This window comes from Piliocolobus tephrosceles, chromosome 2 (genome assembly GCF_002776525.5).
Source record: "Piliocolobus tephrosceles isolate RC106 chromosome 2, ASM277652v3, whole genome shotgun sequence".
In the NCBI taxonomy this organism is placed as follows: domain Eukaryota; kingdom Metazoa; phylum Chordata; class Mammalia; order Primates; family Cercopithecidae; genus Piliocolobus; species Piliocolobus tephrosceles.
Genome location: NC_045435.1, coordinates 116,156,611 through 116,175,758, shown reverse-complemented (window position 1 = coordinate 116,175,758; position 19,148 = coordinate 116,156,611). Strand labels below are relative to the sequence as shown.

Here is a 19,148-nt window from a genome sequence, read left to right as displayed (position 1 = left end):
GTGAATATAAGGTGATTGGTTAGGTCTTGAAAGTGACTTTGTGAAAAGTCTAAAAGTGGAAGTATAAAGTTGACCCACTGTGAGATGATTAACGATGGGCCAACTGCTCTAGGTGCTTAGGAGAATTTGTGATGTCTGGCTGAGTCATCATAAGGCCTTCAGGCCACAAAAATTTCTAAGAGGTTTACAAGAAATTTCTAGATGTTTTTATGTAGTTTTTGACATGTGAATAATATATTGAGTGTTCACATGGATCAAACCAAATAATGCCATTTCAAGATAATATTGATTGTTTAACACAGATGTGATTCAAATCAGTATAAAGGAAAATGAAGGTTTCACAGGTACCTGGTGGTCTCTTAAAATGCAAACACTAATGCAAATGTTGAAACGGATTTACCTTATCATTTCTTTCACATAGAAACTTTAACCTTTGAGCTCGCTTATGCATAAATACTCCATCCAAATGTCCTGTTTCCACTGACCGGATCTCAATAGCTTTCTCGCCCCAGCCCATTATCTGATTGGAATGAATGTAGGCTGTCAAAAGGAATTTCCAAAACTGCATTAAAAACATTAGATGGGCAATAACTCACAGCATCTGTTCACATCTTAACCACAAAAATGACAAACGACTTGAGATAAATGGACAAAGCAAGTCTTACAAGAGTTATTCACAGACTTTTTTTTTTTTTTTTTTTTTTTGGTGTGGAATCAAATGGTTGTTTCACATTTCTTGATTTTCGTTTCATTTGGGGGGTGTAACTGCTGAAGGAGATAAGGAATGGTTAACCTACCCACAGACGTGGGCATTTCTCCCCATTGGAGCACCACATCCTTAGTTATCCGGCCATAGGTGTTTACATACACCCCCTCATCCTCATAGCAAACAAGCATTTCCATTCCATCTGTTTTAGGCAAGATGACAATAGCATGAGGAGTGATATTGCCCTGAATCTAGAAGACAAAGAAAGGCCAAGCATTATTCTTTTAAAAAATAAAACAACACCTTGACTATTCATCTCTAAGAACTGCAAAAAAGAGGTTTTTCTTTATTTTCATTGTCACCCTAAAGACTGAAATTTGCTTTAATTTAACCACTGACTTGTAAAATACCCTGGCAAATCAAACTTAGTCACTAGATTAAAAATTCAGTTTACCTGTTCCTAAAAACAGCATACAAATCTATGACACACCTACTATGTACCAATCATGGGGCCCTTTACATACATAATTTCTAGCACCCAGAATAGCTCCCCAACGTAGATAGCTTTGTTTACAAATGAGGAAACTGCATCTCAGAAGGGCTTTGTGTCTTGACCAAAGCTGTGCTAGTATTTGTAGGTAGAGTTGGGATTTGTGTACATCTTGCTGACGTTGAAATTAATGTGTTTTCTATTAGCACAACCACTTCCAAAAAAAGATGAGGAGAATGTAAGCCAGCTGAATCTAATGGAGATGGCTTAAGTGGGGTCAAATGAACTCCTATCAAAATAATCTGTGGAAAAAAAATAGGATTGTTTATCTGGGTGTCCAAATGGCAGATTAATTAATTCATGGCTTGGTTAGAAAAAATATTTAGAATTACCAGTCATTTAAAAAAATCACTATTGCTGCACACAGTGGCTCACGCCTGTAAGCCCAGCACTTTGGGAGGCTGAGATGGGCAGATCACGACATCAGGAGATCGAGACCATCCAGGCTAACACAGTGAAACCCTATCTCTATTAAAAATACAAAAAATAAGCCAGGCGTGGTGGCAGGTGCCTGGAGTCCCAGCTACTTGGGAGGCTGAGGCAGGAGAATGGTGTGAACCCAGGAGGCAGAGCTTGCAGTGAGCCGAGGCACGCCACTGCACTTCAGCCTAGGTGACAGAGCGAGACTCTGTCTCAAAAAATAAAAAAAAAATCACTACTGAAATCAGTGTATATTAATTTGTTCTAGGAAAGGAAATGTGATGTTGTGATCCCCGTAGTTGCGAATGCCATGGCTGACCAACATGTGCTTGATGGATTGAAATAAGAGAGTTGAGGATGATCATAGTTATGCCTTAGCTGCCTCACCAGGAATGTGAGCTGTGAGTCCTTGTGTTCACCCACATACACGAGTTAAAAGCTGTAATAATGCAGCAATGAATGGCAATCGTGTGTGTGTATGTAATATACTAAAACAACCTCTTTTAGTTATTGCATTTCATTAGAATAAAGTCCTCACATTCTCAAAATACCCAGTCAGCAGTAGCTTCAAACATTCCTGATAGTTTCTCCTGTATGTTAGCCTTGGAATTACACACAGGACACACAATTTACACTACACTGATCCTAATAAGTGAATCCATGTGCAGCATTTCCCTTTAACAGTTATGTTTCAAGCAATATGTCAGGATAGTAATACGAATATTTTAGGGCTAGTAAGATATATAATTTGCAGGACCCTGTACCAACTGCTTTAGATCCATTACCTCATTTAATACTAATGATAATCCTATGGGATAAGTCTTTTTATCCATATTTTACAGATGTGAAAGCTGAAGATTGGAGAGGCTGCCTACTGTGTCCATTATTGCAAAGCTAATACATGCTAGAGCCAGAGAACAAGCGCCACTGTGTCTGACTCCACTATACCACACTGCCCTCAAGCTGAAGAAAGGAACTAAAAATAGCAAAAAAAGAATTTTCTCCAGTAAATTAGTACCTGACCATTGGCTTTCTCTAACATAAAATGAACCAATTTCCCTTCAAAAACTGAATGTGGAAACTCGTCTACTGAATATAATTCATGCTCTTGAAAGAAAAATATCATATTCATTTTAATCTAAAGTCCAAAGAGACAACATGTAAATGCCGAATGATCTCTATTATGTATTCCCCAGTTTTAGGAAGTCATATAAATTAAATTTATGTATTTTAGTTATTAAAAGCAGTATACTTAATGAAGAACGAAAGTCCATCTGCTGGTTAGTAAAATTTGCATGACTTCTACTAAAACTATGCAAAACAAATCTCTTTCTACATGCAGGCTGTTGTACACAGAGCCCTTGGAAGTCTACTTCTGGGTACTTACATGAGATGGTATGTAGATATCATAAGAGTTTCCTGAATCAACATCAATTACATGGAAACCAGTGTGTGAACCAAAAATAACCTTTAATCTTTGACCTTCTTCTACCGTGAGATCAACTAGCAGAGGCTTGTGCTGGAGATCTGCAAAAGACTTTAAAAATCACCCCATTAGTATCCGCATCACTCAAAGAGGTATCTTAATTTTTTTCCTTTAGCCACTGTCTAGAGGAAGTTAACTCCTAACTTTATTAAAGTGAAAGGCTAGAAAATTTCTCTTTCAGTTGATATTCTGGCTCTAGGAGGAAGGGTCTAGCATCCATTTTTGCCCCTTTCCCTACTCTTTGTCCTCCAGGTCAATGAAGTTTAAGCTGGTGCACAGGTGTAAATTTTGATAATGGTAATAATGTATATTAAAGACCTGGTGCCTGGGTACTGCTGTTTTTTCCTGTTTATTTCTGGCCTTTCCAGTCACCTCTCTGGCCCCTCTCTTTCCCATGTGGCAACGAGGCCCATCCACAGCAACTACCCTTTCAAAGACAGCCTGGGAGATACAGCCAAGGCCGGCTGTTTTCTCAGCCTGTTCAGTGTTAATGGGCATGCTCTGGTTTGGATTTTTCTTCAGCGAATGAGTGGGCATAAGATTGGCACTTTCTCTTAATGTTGGAATCTGAGACTTGGGTTTGGGTGGTAGAGAAAGAGGTGGGAGTGGAACATCACAAGATTGATGGCTTGCATTGACTATTTGGGTTTAACTAGAAAGCAAAAAGAGAGGTCTTGTCAAGTTTGTGAAAGTTCTCTGTGTTTGAATCCAGAGTCCAAGCCCCAACTAACTGTCAAGTGTTCCTCTACCATTTTCCTTTGCTATTTTTTAACCACACTCTACCTTTGGGCCTTGAGATCTGGGAGAGCATTTGTGAAACTACAATTGCCTTAGCTATAATGCCACTGCTACCTCTCAAACCCTTCTCTTCTCATCTTTTGCTAACACCATTCTGACAGCACAGGAAGCTCAAGCCTCCTGTCCTTGTCCTATGGGAAGGCTTTGCCTCTTGCCAGTTCCACTGTTCCCTGTTCAAGTCTTTGCCTTTGCTTTTCCCTCTTTCTGGGCTGGATCTGGTCTGTCAGAAAGAACATTTTTGCACTCTCTCATGTGCTCTGGGTCATAAAATGATGGCAGTAACTTCAGAGCAAGAATGGGAATGGGATGTTGATTGAAAAGCTTTTGTGGAGACAGATTTTGGCAGAACAGGACCCTTTGGCTTTTAGTAGTTATCCCTTAATTGTTATTAGTAACCTAATGCATTCCAATTTTTTTTTTCCATGAAAGTGAGGTTATGGAGGGGAGCCCATTTCCATTAATGAATCTATTTTCCTGAGCACATCACAAATAAGCCATTTGCACTAGGGAACAAGGTAGAAGTGATTCAGCTCTGAAGTGGGCCTACATAGTGTTCTAAGGGCAGTTTTGCCCTCCATGGTGAATGTGACAGAAAAGAATTAATAAGGAACCAAAGGGAGATAACAGTCATAAAGGCGGGGAGAAAAAGTAACAGCCAATGAGACACAAAGAAGTAGACAGACATAAGCTGAGAGAGACAGAGAGTGCGAGAGAAAGCAGAAGGTAAGTTTACTTGGGCCATGGATAGGTTATGTGGCTCTGAACACATCTGGGTGCCTGTAAGTACTGGTCCTCCTGGTATTTGGGTGTCAGCTTCATGAGCTGGGGTCAACAGGACTAGCATAACCCCATCCCACTCCTGGCAAATCTCATGAGTGACCAATCCAACCATGGTGGGTACAAACTTAGACAAGGTAAAAAATGAAAACACAATCAAAATAGAAGACTGCAGAGAAACTAGGTCATTTCCGTAAGTTAGCACTGGGGACATATAAGCATCACCTGCGTTTTAGGGACTTCATCCAGAAAAATTTATGAGGATTAAAATATTTAGAGACTCAGTTTAACTCTGAGATTCAGTGCTGCCATTTGTCTGCCTTTTTCAAACAAAATATCGGGGAATACCCTGGTTTAGGTGGCTTTATAACAAATATCATTGCATAAGATCATAATCAATGCTATGCCTACTAACCAACCATTCTAAATGCCTCTTGAGGATGATGACTCATAGATCTCAAGGAGGAAGGCATACCCAAATTTTAATCTAATTTTATAGCATTTATAAATACTTAGTCTTTACTTTTGAAACAATAAAACCGAGAGTACCTACACTTTTTAAACAGGCTTATTATCTATATGAAAATTGGTATTGGTCTATATGGACTATTTTATTAATGGGTAGAAACTGAAAATTTTTAAAAAGCACAATTTTTAGATAATCACACGGCCTGCTTACCTTAAATGCCATGAATTTATGATACGGTTTAGGAGCCCAAGCATATATTTCCACAGCATTCTTTAAGGCAATCACCAAAAATTTGATCCTTTCGTATTTAACTGTAATAGAAACATTATGAGTTAAAAAGTACATCAGGTTATTCAAGTTCTTTGTATTAATAATGAATGTATAAGCAACAATATGTAAATTTAAATATTGATGTTGGGTGTCGGCTTCATGAAGGTGATGTTCCTGGTGTGGGATTTTTTGGTCATAGATAGTGATTTAGCTTCCCTTAGCGAACTTTGGTTGGCAGAACACTTATGGCCTTTGCTTTATATTGAAGACTCTCTTCATCATCCAGAGATATAACTGCTTAGGACTGTCTTTAACACTAGGTCTAGATGTTGATATTCATTGTAATAAGAATGCATAATTTCCTTCATGTTCGCTTGCCTGGCGTTTACATTCACCCACACATAAGTAGCTGACAGCAGATATGGCAAGATGGTAGAAAAATCAGAAAATGGGCAGACATAAAGGCTGCCATTTGCTTATTATTTATATTTGAATTACAGTTAGTGAAATAATTGCTTGTTTATGCTTCTAATGAAAGGGGGTGTTAGGAGCCTTGGGTTCTGTTAATGACTTAAAGGGCTCCGAATACTGACAAATCCTTTTACTCTTTAGAAAGATGGAATATTGCCGGGTGCAGTGGCTCACGCCTGTAATCCCAGCTCTCAGGGAGGCAGAGGCGGGAGGATAGCTTGAGCCCAGGAGTTCGAGACCTGCCTGGGTAATATAGCGAGACCCCGTTCTCCACAAAAAGGAAAAAAAAAAAAAGAAAGATGGAATATTAAGCATTGTAAATTCTATGGACAGAAACTTAGTTCAATGATTGAGTCTCCACATGCTTTTGCCTCCACAAAGTAGTACTCAGTAAATCCTTACTGAATGGATGAATGGAAGAACAGACTGTTGTCTGGCATTCTTTTCATTACTCTTACCTGTGTATGTGTCTCTGATATAATAATAAGCAATATTTACAATGATGACCTTGAGAGATTGAACAATCCTTTAAGTGCCTTCTGAATCTTTGCTATTAAGTGTGGATTCTAATTCTTAGAGAATTAGTAATCCACAGTTGGTACACATGGCAGTCAGTTTCTTTGTAAAATATCTCAACAGACAGAATATTCTGAGTCCTAAAGAAACTAGGTAGGAAAAATTTTAATATACTTAAATGACATTAAGTTTCCAGTTATTTGCTTTATAACTTTTCATGACATAAAGTGTTTATTAGACTATTTTTGCTCATCTCTTCACCTGAAACCTAGGAAAGATCCATAGCAGTTGGCACTGAAGGAACGTATTTCAAAATAATAAGAGCTATATATGACAGACCCACAGCCAACATCATACTGAATGGGAAAAAGCTAAGAGAATTCCCCCTAAGAACTGGAACAAGACAAGAATTTCCACTCTTACCACTCCTATAGTATTGGAAGTCCCAGCCAGAACAGTCAAGCAAGAGAAAAAAACAAAAAGCATCCAAATTGGAAAAGAGGAAGTGAAATTATCTCTGCTGATGACAGGATCTTATGCCTAGAAAACCTTAAATGTTCCTCCAAAAGACTCCTCCAAAAGACTCCTATAACTTAGTAGGAGTCTTTTGGAGGAGTCGATAACTTCAGTAAAGTTTCAGGATACAAAATTAATGCACAAAAATCAGTTACATCAATAATGCTCAAGCCGAGAATCAAATCAAGAGTTCATTCCCATTTATAATAACACACACACACACACACACACACACACACACACACACACACACACCACCGCCCCTCACACACACCCCTAGGATATAACCAAGGAGGTGAAAGACCCCTACAAGGAGAACTACAAAGCACTGATGAAGGAACCATAGATGACACAATTGAATGGAAAAACATCCCATGCTCATGGATAACAAGAATCAATACCGTTAAAGTGACTATACTGCCAAAAGCAGTCTACAAATTGCCAATGTCATTTTTTACAGAATTAGAAAAGACAATTCTAAAATTCATATGGAACCAAAAAGGAGCCCAAATTGCCAAAGCAATCCTAAGCTAAAAGAACAAAGTTGGAGGCATCACATTATCTGACATCAAACTATACTGTAAGACTGTAATAACCAAAGAAGCATGGCACTGATACAAAAATAAACATATAGATCAATGGAACAGAATAGAGAACCCAGAAATAAAGCCACATACCTGCAACAAACTGATGTTTGACAAAGTCAACAAACATAAACAATGAGGAAAGGACACCCTGGGAAAGTTGGCTAGCCATATGCAGAAGAATGAAACTAGACCTTTATCCCTTACCATATACAAAAATGAATGCATGATGGATTAAAGACTTAAATGTACCCAACACTGTAATAAGAAAACCTAGGAAAAACTCTTCTGGATATTGGCCTAGGCAACATGTTTATGACTAACACCTCAAAAGCAAATGCAACAAAAACAAAAACAGATAAATGGGACTTAATTAAGCTAATGAGCTCCTGTGTGGCAAAATAAACAATCAACAGAGTAAGCAGACAGCCTACATGATGGGAGAAAATATTTGCAAACTATACATCCAACAGATTTCTACAAGGAATGCAAACAATTCAACAAGAAAAAATCAATCCTATTAAAAAGTGGGCAAAGGACATGAACACACATTTCTCAAAAGAGGACATATAAGCAGCCAACCAACAGATGAACAAATGCTCAATATCACTAAACATCAGAGAAATGCAAATCAAAACCACAATGGGATACCATCTCACACCAGTCAGAATGACTATTACTAAAAGGTCAGAAAAAGTAACAGATGGTGGTGAGGCTGCAGAGAAAAGGGAATGCTTATACACTGTTGGTGGTAATGTAAGTTAGTTCAATCTCTTTGGGAAACAGTATGGAGATTTCTCAAAGAACTAAAAATAGAACTACCATTCTACCTAGCAGTTCCACTTCTGGGTAAATCCTAAAGGAAAATAACTTTTTCTTTTCTTTTTTTTTTTTCTTTTTTAATCAAAAGGGCACCTGCATTTGTATGTTTATTGCAGCACTGTTCACAACAGCAAGGTCATGGTATCAATCTAAGTTGTCCGTTAGTGGTTGATTAGATAAAGAAACTGTGTTACATATACAGCACGGAATACTACGCAGCCATAAAAAGAATGAAATCGTGCCCTTGGCAGCAACATGGATGGAGCTGTAGGCCAATCTCCTAGGGTAAAATAACCCAGAAACAGAAAGTCAAATAACACATGTTCTCACTTATAAGTGGGAGCTAAAAATGGGGTGCACGTGGAAACAAAGCTGGAAATAATAGATACTGAGGACTCTTAAAAGGGGAGTGGCAGATTAAGGGCTGAAAATTTACCTGTTGGGTATATAATGTTTGCAATTTGGATGATGAGTTCACTGGAAGCCCAAGCCTCACCATTATGCAAACTACCCATGAAACAAACCTGCATATGTACCCCCTAGATCTAAAATATATTTTAAAAAGAAAAGAAAAAAATCCCTTCAGATTTTGCTGATTTTCAGAGTGAAAGAAGAAATAAATAGGTTCATATTTTTAAAGAAATTTAAAATCATCTTGAAAATAAAAACTTATCTAAGCACATATAGGCTCAGATAAATCAAGAAATATTTTAAATGGCTCTTGGATATACAATTTGCTTTTCTTTTTTATTCTCATTTTATATTTTTAAATTTCACAATAATTTGAACATAGTAGAATAATCACGTGCTACAAGAAGATGTCAGTGCTGTTGTGGCTGGAATTTCACAGGGGAAGCAAAGTGGAAACTGCAAGTGGTTCTTTGGATAACTAAGGCAAACAGTGTTTCTGAAAATTAAGCTGGTCTCAAGTTTTCTTATAGAGAATTACCAGATATTGCTCCCTGGTTAAATTTCACTTTAGATGTGTGGATATAGATCAGTCTACTAATGTTAGGATGGCAGTGATTAGAAGGAAGACATCAACAATGTTAGAAGGGCCAACAGTAGATGTGCAGGTCAAATAGGATTCCTGTAGCCTGATGTTTTTGAAAAACACTTGTCAGGTATATGCAAGAGATAATATTCAGAAATTTTACATTACTTCCTGCAATGAATTTTATTGCTCTCTAATCATACAGTATTCGTTTATGGACACAAAATTTGATCACTAGAAATTTTTGGACTAACAAATGCCGAGTAATAAAGGCAAAATACTCAAAAGGAAACAGCTTTGAAATGGTTTCTATTGCTTTCCCCTGAAAACATGACCTGATCTCAAAGAAAGAAGCTCACTACTTTCAAAAGAAAACCAAATATGCATATGAATCTGAATTCTACTTGGTGTGAGAATGATGGGATGTATGTTTTATACTTTGCCAAATTATCAGATTGAGGACAAGAAAAGGTTAGAATTCCAGGATATCCTATTAGGAAGTACCAAATAATTCTGATTCCTGAACAAAAATGTACAGTGGAGCAAATAGCTTGCACTGCCACCCAGCCTGCTACAGAAAAACATTTCCACATGTGGTCTGCTTTGTGAGTACTGTGTCCTTTGAACATCCATTCCTTTCTTTAAAACAAATACTTCTTAACTGATTTCCCTGGGCCTGGCTGTGTGCTAAGTGCTGGCGAGATGTAGATGTGGCTGTGGCCACATACGTTTACAGACATTAAATGTTTATTTTTTTCCAAAAGCTGCTTTTTTTTTCTTTGAGATGGAGTCTCACACTGTTGCCCGGGCTAGAGTGCAGTGGCGCCATCTTGGCTCACTGCAACCTCCACCTCCCAGGTTCAAGTGATTCTCCTGCCTCAGCCTCCCAAGTAGCTGGGATTACAAGTGCCCGCCACCATGCCTGGCTAACTTTTGGTATTTTTAGGTAGAGGCAGGATTTCACTATGTGGGCCAGGCTGGTCTCGAATACCTGACCTCATGATCCACCTGCTTCGGCCTCCCAAAGTGCTGGGAGTGAGCCACAGTGCCCCACCCAAAGGCTGCTTTTATACTTATCAATACATACATTATCTGTGTTGTAAGGTCAGGGTTTTTTTTTTTTTTTTTTTTTCCTTTGTAAAACTGTGAATGGCATGTTATGAAATAAGGAACATGTCCTTCTCAGGCAGCAAACCTTCAAGTTCACTAGCCAGCCCCAACACTTCCTAGTATTGTGTCAAGGTTATCTGGGAAGGTCGCCTGGAATGAAATTAGAGAAAAGGCAGGTGGAGACTCTGCTTCAAAATAGAGTCCCCTTTCTAGTTGGCAGAATATGACACATGGAAGTTCTTGCTTTCTGAGCTCTTCTTTATAGCATGCCCCTTCTGTTTCCATATTCTATATTTAATACACTTGATTAGATTTCAACTGACATTATGTCATCACACATGACTGGACCCACTTGACTGGTGAAAATTTCAAATGTGTCTCATTCTTTTCTGAGACCACATCATGGACTCCTTTGAACTGAAGGTGTCTAAAGTTCCTCTGCCGCTCCTTTATTGTCATTCTTTATGTTAAATAATTAATGTATTTTTATCTAGTACACATTTTAAAAGCCTCCACACATTTTCTTATTTTTGTCAGCTATGGATTGAACAAGTCTTACAGGTACCTATTTTAAAAAGCCAAATAATTCTACAGGGCTTATGAAAACCAAGTCCCTGCCTCCCTGCTGATTCCTGCTCCCTAAAAACAACCACTTGTGACTCTTTCAACTACTTTTTCAGCAATTTGTTTCCAGATTTCTAAATAACATGATTATAATGTTATTTCCTGATTTTTTTTTTTCAGTCACAGACATTACTGACTTTGTAGTATGGAAAGGATTTAATTTCTTGTATCATTTCCTTCTCTCTCTAGCTTCTTCTCTTTCTTTCTTATACATATGTACACACGATTTACTCCTGTAAACTCTTAAGTATAGCTATGTTTTAAATTTTTGGTTAAATCAATATCAAGTGTTAAAATTATCATTATTCACAACTGAGGTATGTAGTATACCATGGTTACATTTCCTTTCTTGTTTCCCCCTATTTATTTATTTATTTTTTTACTTCCTTGTTTTCTATGTATCTGTCTCTAAGCACATGTAAACTTTCTGCTAATAAATGCTCTTCAACATGGTCAAACGCAGCAGGTCATCTATTTATAACATTTTATTTTTCTTGGAGGCATCTTTCCTGGAACCCTGCATTGTCCCACTCTGCCAGGACTTATTTCTTTCTAGGCCTGTGGCAGACTTGTCACCCCAGGTTCCCTTCACCATCATTCTGGGTATTTTCTTCATCTTCCTGGACTACTAGGTTTAGTTATTTATTTTGGTGGAACACATCCTCCAGTTGCTTCCTGAGAAATGGTGCATGAAATATAAATTTTTGAGAACTGTATGACTGAAAATGTCTTTCTTTTGCACTCAAAATTGACTGATGTCTTGATGGTCTGATGGTTAATTTCATGTGAATTTGACCGGACCACAGGGTGCCCAGATATTTGGTCAAACATTATTTTGGGTGTGTCTGTGAGGGTATTTCTGGATGAGAATAACATTTGAATCCGCAGAATTGATAAAGTAGACTGCCCTCCCCAATGTGGGTGGGCCTTAGGCCATCATTTGGAGACCAGACTAGAACAAAAAGGCCGAGTCTTCCTGCTTGGTTGAGCTAGGACATCAGTCTTTTCTGGCCTTCAGACTTGGACTGAAGCATCAGCATTTCCTGGGTCTTGAGCCTGCCAGTGCTCATAGTGGAACACCATCAGCTCTCCTGGTTCTCAGGCCTTCAGATTTGAACTGGACTTAGACCCTTGGCTCTCTTGGGTTTGAATCAGCTTGCTGACTGAAAATCTTGAGACTTTTCAGCCTCTACAGTATAGTCATGTGAAACAATTCCTTATAATCTCTCTATGTATATGTAAATATATATACACATATACATACACACACACTCACACACATATATATATATATCTCCTTAACTCTTAACACAGGAGGGCTATAAATAGCCTGGTTGGAAATAATTTTGTCAGCAATTTGGAAGGCCTTGCTGTATTGTCTTTTAAGCTTCTATATTGCTGCTGAGATGTCCCAGGCCACTCTTATTCTGGGTCTATTGTATGTAAACTGTTTGTTATTTATTTACTTATATTATGACAGCTTTGCCAGTTTTGAGGATCTTTTCATTTCCCAGGTATTGAAATATCATGTTGATATGTCTTTTTGTGAGTCTTTCTTTCATTCAGTATCCTGGACACTCAGGGAATCCTTTTAATATGGGATTTCAAGGCTTTTAGTTCTAGATACCTTTCTTGTATTCTTTCTTCAATACTTTCCCCTCCTTTCACTTCTTATTTTCTAAAACTCACATTACTTAGATTTTGAACCACTTGGACTGATCTTTTTATTTCTTGTATTTTCTCTGCTTTGCTTTTTGTTCTACTCTTTAGGAGAATTTCTTATCTTCTAACACTTTTATTACATTTTTTATTTCTGCCGATACCTTTTAGTTTAATTTTTTCTTGGTCTCTAAATGACTCCCCCCTACTTTGCTCTACCTTTTTTTTTTTAACAGCCCTTTTCTTGTTTTATAGAAAGAAGTTTTCTAATCGCTGTAAAGCTATTATAGTTTCTTGCTTCCTTTCTTTCTTTTTACATTTTCTTCCACTCCTCATGATCCCTGTTTCTTCTAATGTCCTTTCTTTGTTTGTTTAGGTTTCCTACATATTTGTGAATTTCTCCACTCCTTGGTGTAGACAGGCTCATCAACTGCTGGGTTTCACTTCAGGGTAGTTAGGCAGCAAGGTTTTTCATGGCATTTCAAATGTTAGTACCTGTACATCTTTCTTTCTGGCCATTTACTTTCTCCAAGACACTTCTTTCATTCTCTTCCTTGGGAGTGTAGGCATAGAGATTTGGGAGCTAAACAGGGACTAGAGGGATGTGTATGTGTGTGTATTTTCACAGGCATTCCCAGTATCAGATTGGCCGTGCAAACCTTTCATCTTCTGTTGCAACAGAGGAAGGTAGTGGCCTAGCTGCTCAGAGGTGGAGACTGGGTTCTGGAAGACTTGCTGCTCATGAATTTTCTAACAATTCTATTTTTAGTCCTACCTTAGATTCCACCTCAGATTCCCCTGGGGCCTTAGTTACTGGGCCTCTCTGGGTTCTGTTGGATTGATTTTGATCATTTTCCTCACTGCAGCTTCAGAATTCAGAATTTCCTGGTATTCTAGGTCTTTTTCCAGTCACTCAGCTACTCTTTCAAATTCACTGACATCTCTTCTCTTCTCTTGGTCCCACTGTCCTGATAGCCTTATGGCATTTTTATTCTTGTCATTTTAATGAGTCTTTGGAAGAAAGTAGATATAAATATTCAAACTGGAGCCTAGGACTTCATTCTGAATGCACTCTTTGAATTTCATCAATCTGGCTTTTAAAAAATAATGCTGAAGGTTCCAGCAACATCTGAAGCTGGTCACACATGCATCATCAATCTGATAGAAAAGACTAAGTGAAACCTAACTGAATATGTCTGATTGAGTAAACAGACCAAACTTACAATTCCATGTCTTGAGACTTACCAACTTTATAATGTATACAGCCTTCCAAGTCCCCAACAGTGATCCATCCTTGTTTCTTTTCTACTTCTGGGTCATTATGTAGTATTCTGTTTCTTAACCATGAAAGATAGTAAACTCGTAGCTTATTCTTCTTTCCTGTTGAAATAATAGAGGTTTAATTTCAAATCGCTGTGATAGCTCTCACTCTTTCGTTCCCCACCTCCTTTTATTTTTGTTTTATTTATGTGTGTATGTGTGTCTGAAGGCCTAATAATCAGTGTCTCCAGCACTTTGTCATTAAAGTGGTGTTTCTGCCAGAACTTATGGTTAAAGTAGCTCTAACTGTTTTAGACACATCACAAAATTATAATGTCTTTATCTTCAGGTGGTTTCTTACTTAAACATGCTGCTCTTATTCCCTCTTCCCAATGCAAAGCAGTGTCTGCTGAACTTAGTAAGAGTTAACTCTTCAACAGAGTGGTTGATCAGAGTTCCAGAACATTCTAGATCAATCACATGAAAAAGTATTGACAACTGGGCATTTTGGCACCTGCCTTTCCTTCACTGTATAACCTAGTAACAGATGTTAATGAAGACCCTCTTATTTGCCTCTTCTACTAAAGATGACAACTGGTAGTAGTTTTGTTTCACTTAACTAACGAAGTTATTTTAAAAGCAAACAAGAGGATAATATGGGTTCAGAAATTATACTGGACAAGTTTATGGTGCTGAAGTCACTGAAAGGAATACTGAACAAAAATAGAAAAGGAAAAAAAGGATGTGAACTTGAAAACCTTAAGTTCCCTTTGGTAAAGTAATCTTGGAATAAAGAACTCATAGGATGATAAAAAAATATCTAGACAATATTGAAGAGTACACAAGTAGCAGAACTTGATATACTCCATTAGATTATTTGCACCAGATAAAATGTCCATTGGGATGACTCTTGCTGACTAATGATAAATTTAGATCTATGGGTTTTGTTTTTTGGATATTTATTTTTCTTTATCTTAGGCTTTAAAAATGTTTTATTTATTTATTTTTGAGACAAGAGTTTCGCTTTTGTCACCAGGACCGGAGTCCAGTGGCGCGATCTCGGCTCACTGCAACCTCTGCCTCCTGCGTTCAAGCGATTCTCCTGCCTCAGCCTCCCAAGTAGCTAGGATTACAGGTGTCCCCCCAGCACGCCCAGCTAATTTTTGTATTTTTAGTAGAGATGGGGTTCCACCATGTTGGCCAGGCTGGTCTGGAATTCCTGACCTCAAATGATCTGCCTGCCTTGGCCTCTCCCAAAAAAATGTTTTATAGTTTATAGAGGAATATATACCAGCAGAAGAGAACTTAGTAAAGCATTGCACATGCATTTGACAGGAGAGCGCATTCATCACCTAAACTAAGGGAATCATGGTGTGGTCAGTATTCAATTTTGTAACCAAAGGCCTAGAATCCACATTGATCACAGTAGCTAGGATGGACACGAGAGCCAGTGTTTCCTCCTTTCTATGCCAATATGAATCCAATGTTAGTTCAAGAATCTTTTGCTCCTATTTTCATTTTCTACTTTCCCTATCTGTGCCTCATGAGAAAAGGAAATGCTTATACTGTTAAGAATGAAGATGTGCCACTAACAACATAATGAAGCCTGAATGTGAATTTTCTGGTTGCATTTCCACTTTTGGTAGGTGACTGGCAGATAAGCAGTTTTAATTTTGATTTGGTAGTATAGCAATGAACCAGAACAAAAGACTACATGGGATTAAACTCAAATGGCAATACAAAAGGAATTTACCTGGTTAACCTTATTTGGGGAGAATAAAAAGAGATGAAACTGAGCATTCAGTGGAAAGGTAAAAGAAAGAGGAAGTTTAGTGACAAGCAAAAGCATTTTGTCAAAATGGAAGTATACCTGAACTTTCCTCAAAGTTCAAACCAGTATCCCTGTGTTGTCTCTTCATGAAACAATGGCTGAGCATAAATCCATGTTCTCAAACTTGGCTGCACAATGGAAACACGTCAGAAACTATGAAAGCTCCTGATGCCTAAACCCCACCTCCAGAGATTCTGACTCTGGATTTTCACATTTCCCCAGGTGGTTATAAAGTGCAGTAGCAAGCTGGTTCCATACTAGATGGAATGGGATGGGAAGTGACGGGTGTTACTCGTTAAATTCCTTCAGACACCAAAAAGAAAAAATAAAAACTTTCAACAAAACTGCCCTCTTTTAGGTTGCATTCTTAACTTGTTACAAGGCCTTCACTTTAGTCTCCATCTTTTTTTTTTTTTTTTTTTTTTTCCTATTTAAGGCTCTTTTTGGGAATCAGAAAGCTACAGAGCATAGCAGTAATGATTCTCATACTCAAATCTTTTTGTAGACTTGATCACCCAGTGTGCCAGCTGCACCTGCCAAAACATCAGTGGACTATAAGCAAGAGAATTTTTAAGGGAAGAGACCAGAAAAATTTCTGCTTACTAAATGTCCCTCTTGGAAGCCTGCATTTTGATATTCTGTCTGTATGTGGTAATAACTGGAGTGCAGAAACCTTAAAAACATCCAAAGATCCTTGCTGAGTCCTGACAGAGATAAAGAGCTATAAATATATAGCCTTTGTGGTGTGTCTCTGCCTAATTCAGATTTAATGCAGAGGTAAGAGACATTTTTTTGGAGGTCAGAATACCCAGTGTTAAAAAATGTGGGCAACCTCAGTCTGGCTATACTGCTATACTTCATTGTCTTGTTTGTTAGCTGGGAAGGGCAGAGCTAACTGTTTCTGCAGAAATGGGGTGGACCCCTTTCCTGCTGTATGGACTTGGGGGACTCATCATCTTAGTAACATACCTGAAATTGTCACAAGGACATTCAGTCCCTCTAGCACATCCATCTGCTGAAATCGCCTCCGGTTGATCAGATTATAGACTTTGCCTTGCCCACTTCGGTCCAAAAGCATCAGGCCATTTTCAGTCCCCACCAGAAGGTTTACACCTGTAAATTTAAGAAGCACCCTAAGACTGACTTTTCACAAACTTTAATCTTCTGCATCAAGAGTCCCTATAAAATCAAAGAAACTGTGACTTGTAAATATACACTAATGGGCAAGTAGGTAAACATAAACTAATGAGTGTAGAAGTTCTGACATAATAATTAAACCATTGTACTTCTGGTAATGAATTTACAGTTTTCTTTTATAAAGTGTTAGCAGCATTCATACATCTAATTATTTACTGCCTAATGCACAGAGTCCTTGTCAATAGGAGCCTTAGGCACAGATGTGAAGCTAGCACAATTTGCCTTTATTCCCTTCCTAGAAAAACCACTTCTTTCTTGGCTCTCCCTATAAATCTACTTCTCTTCGTCCCCAAGGTTCACCCCATCCCTATGCAGTGATCTCTAGCCTACCCACCTTCAATATACAGTGCAATTTCCATTTCCATACTCCATTGGAAGAAAGGCCCTTCCTCCTTCTTGAACCAAAATGTAACTATCTTATGCCCCATGCCCTCAAGTTTTTACTCTTTTTTAGGGAAATGATAAACTCATTCAAGAGAAGTGTTAATAGCTGGAGAGTCACAGACGTACTCACTTTAAGGGACTTCTCAGGTCTCTAAATCTAGTGCAGCCCAACACCCATGCAGTAATCCCTACTACAGAAGTACAGGCAGGTAAGTGGTTCTGTCTGGGTATTGTAATCCTAAAAATTTATTGCTAGGGAAATTTATCATCCACCCCTCAACACACACATACATTGAGAGGCTCATTGTGCACTGTACTTTATTAATGAACATGTAACTCTATAGCTTCTCTTACTTCTTGTACTTCTATCTTCTGATCAACACAAATGTCTGCTTTTTTGTCCACATATTAATCCTTTCAGTATTAAATGTGGCTATCTTGTTCTCTTCTGTCTCTTCTCCAGAAGACAGAGCCTCTAACATGAAATGGTTCCTAGGCTTCACACTCTTCCCCATTAACATTTCAAATGCTTTCAGCCTTTTAAAATTATGGTTCCCCAGTCCAAGCCTAGTATTTTCAATGGGTACATAGGGGACATGTCCTTCCTTAATCTGTATGAGATGTTTATAGTAACATAAACAAAGATTTTGATAGAATCTCATCATGCCTCTCCTGAGTTTGAGGTCCGCTAAAACCTGGAGATCTTTTTCACAAGAAATGCAGACTGATGTTTTAAACTAAAAGGGAAGGTTCATTAAAGTAATTGTTGTTCTTTTCAAGTTTTATCTTGTTATTGCTAGGGTTATGACCTTGGGTAATTCACAAAATACTCTGGGCTGATTTTTCAGCTTGAAATAAAAGTTTATGCCATTATTTATGCTTGTATTCCCCTTGCAGGATGTGGTATGGATCATGGAGAATGAACATGGGGTATATCACGAAGTGCCAGACACAAATCGCCTCTGATCAGATTATAGACTTTGCCTTGCCCACTCATTGTATTAAGTGGTAGCTAGTTCTCTTGCTGGCTTTAGCCTATCACTATTATGTGACAAGGTTGCTCTGAATCTAATCTCGTCATCCTGGCTAGTACAGTATCAGCTATTTCTACATATAAAACTCCTTTTGGTCTCTCCTGAGGTCAAGATAGTCCCAAGTTAGGACTCTAATACCCATGATTCAACCAGTGTTCTTTTGATGACAAGATCCACAGGCTTTTAATGTTTGAGGGTCAGTTCATTAATGAGTGGTTATTTTTTTAAAAAAAAAAAAAGCACCAACGTACCCCACAGAGCTGCACAAAGTATTTCTGAGTTGAATCGTTTCTTGTATTTTCTGATTTCTGGTGTGTCACTGTGAGGCCGAATGTTGGTTGGGTTTACGTTTACCACGGAAATCTTTCTTGCTTCATTGAGTTTGGCCTGTTCTTGCCTAAGAAGTTCGCTAGTAAACAGAGCTTTGAGAAAAAGAATCAGAGAAGTCAGTGGCATCTTAAAAGATAACCTATGGAGATGTGGAGATGGGGCTTCAAAACACTATGATTTCTCCTTGTTTGGTTTGAATTATAGTAAAGGCAAGGAAACTCTGAAACTCTCCTTATTTTACACTTTTTTTTTGTTTTAGTAGAATAAAGTATAACTCATTCATCAAAGCAATTTTTTATTCATTAGCAAAATAGGCTTATAGACACTACTTGCAGAGTTT

At 38.0% G+C, this 19,148-nt stretch overlaps 1 protein-coding gene across 3 annotated transcripts in view; it reads right to left on the bottom strand.

Annotated features, from left to right (window-relative positions):
* TNIK (TRAF2 and NCK interacting kinase) overlaps positions 1–19,148 on the bottom strand; it is a 412,495-nt gene that overhangs the window by 5,609 nt on the left and 387,738 nt on the right. For all 3 annotated transcript variants that reach the window (XM_023213451.2, XM_023213452.2, XM_023213453.2), the window contains 7 exons: positions 18,730–18,900; positions 16,833–16,976; positions 14,018–14,152; positions 5,417–5,517; positions 3,064–3,213; positions 798–957; positions 401–540 (listed from right to left, as the gene is read on the bottom strand). In XM_023213451.2, coding sequence (XP_023069219.1) covers positions 401–540; positions 798–957; positions 3,064–3,213; positions 5,417–5,517; positions 14,018–14,152; positions 16,833–16,976; positions 18,730–18,900 — 1,001 coding nt within the window. The remainder of the gene's footprint in view (positions 1–400; positions 541–797; positions 958–3,063; positions 3,214–5,416; positions 5,518–14,017; positions 14,153–16,832; positions 16,977–18,729; positions 18,901–19,148) is intronic.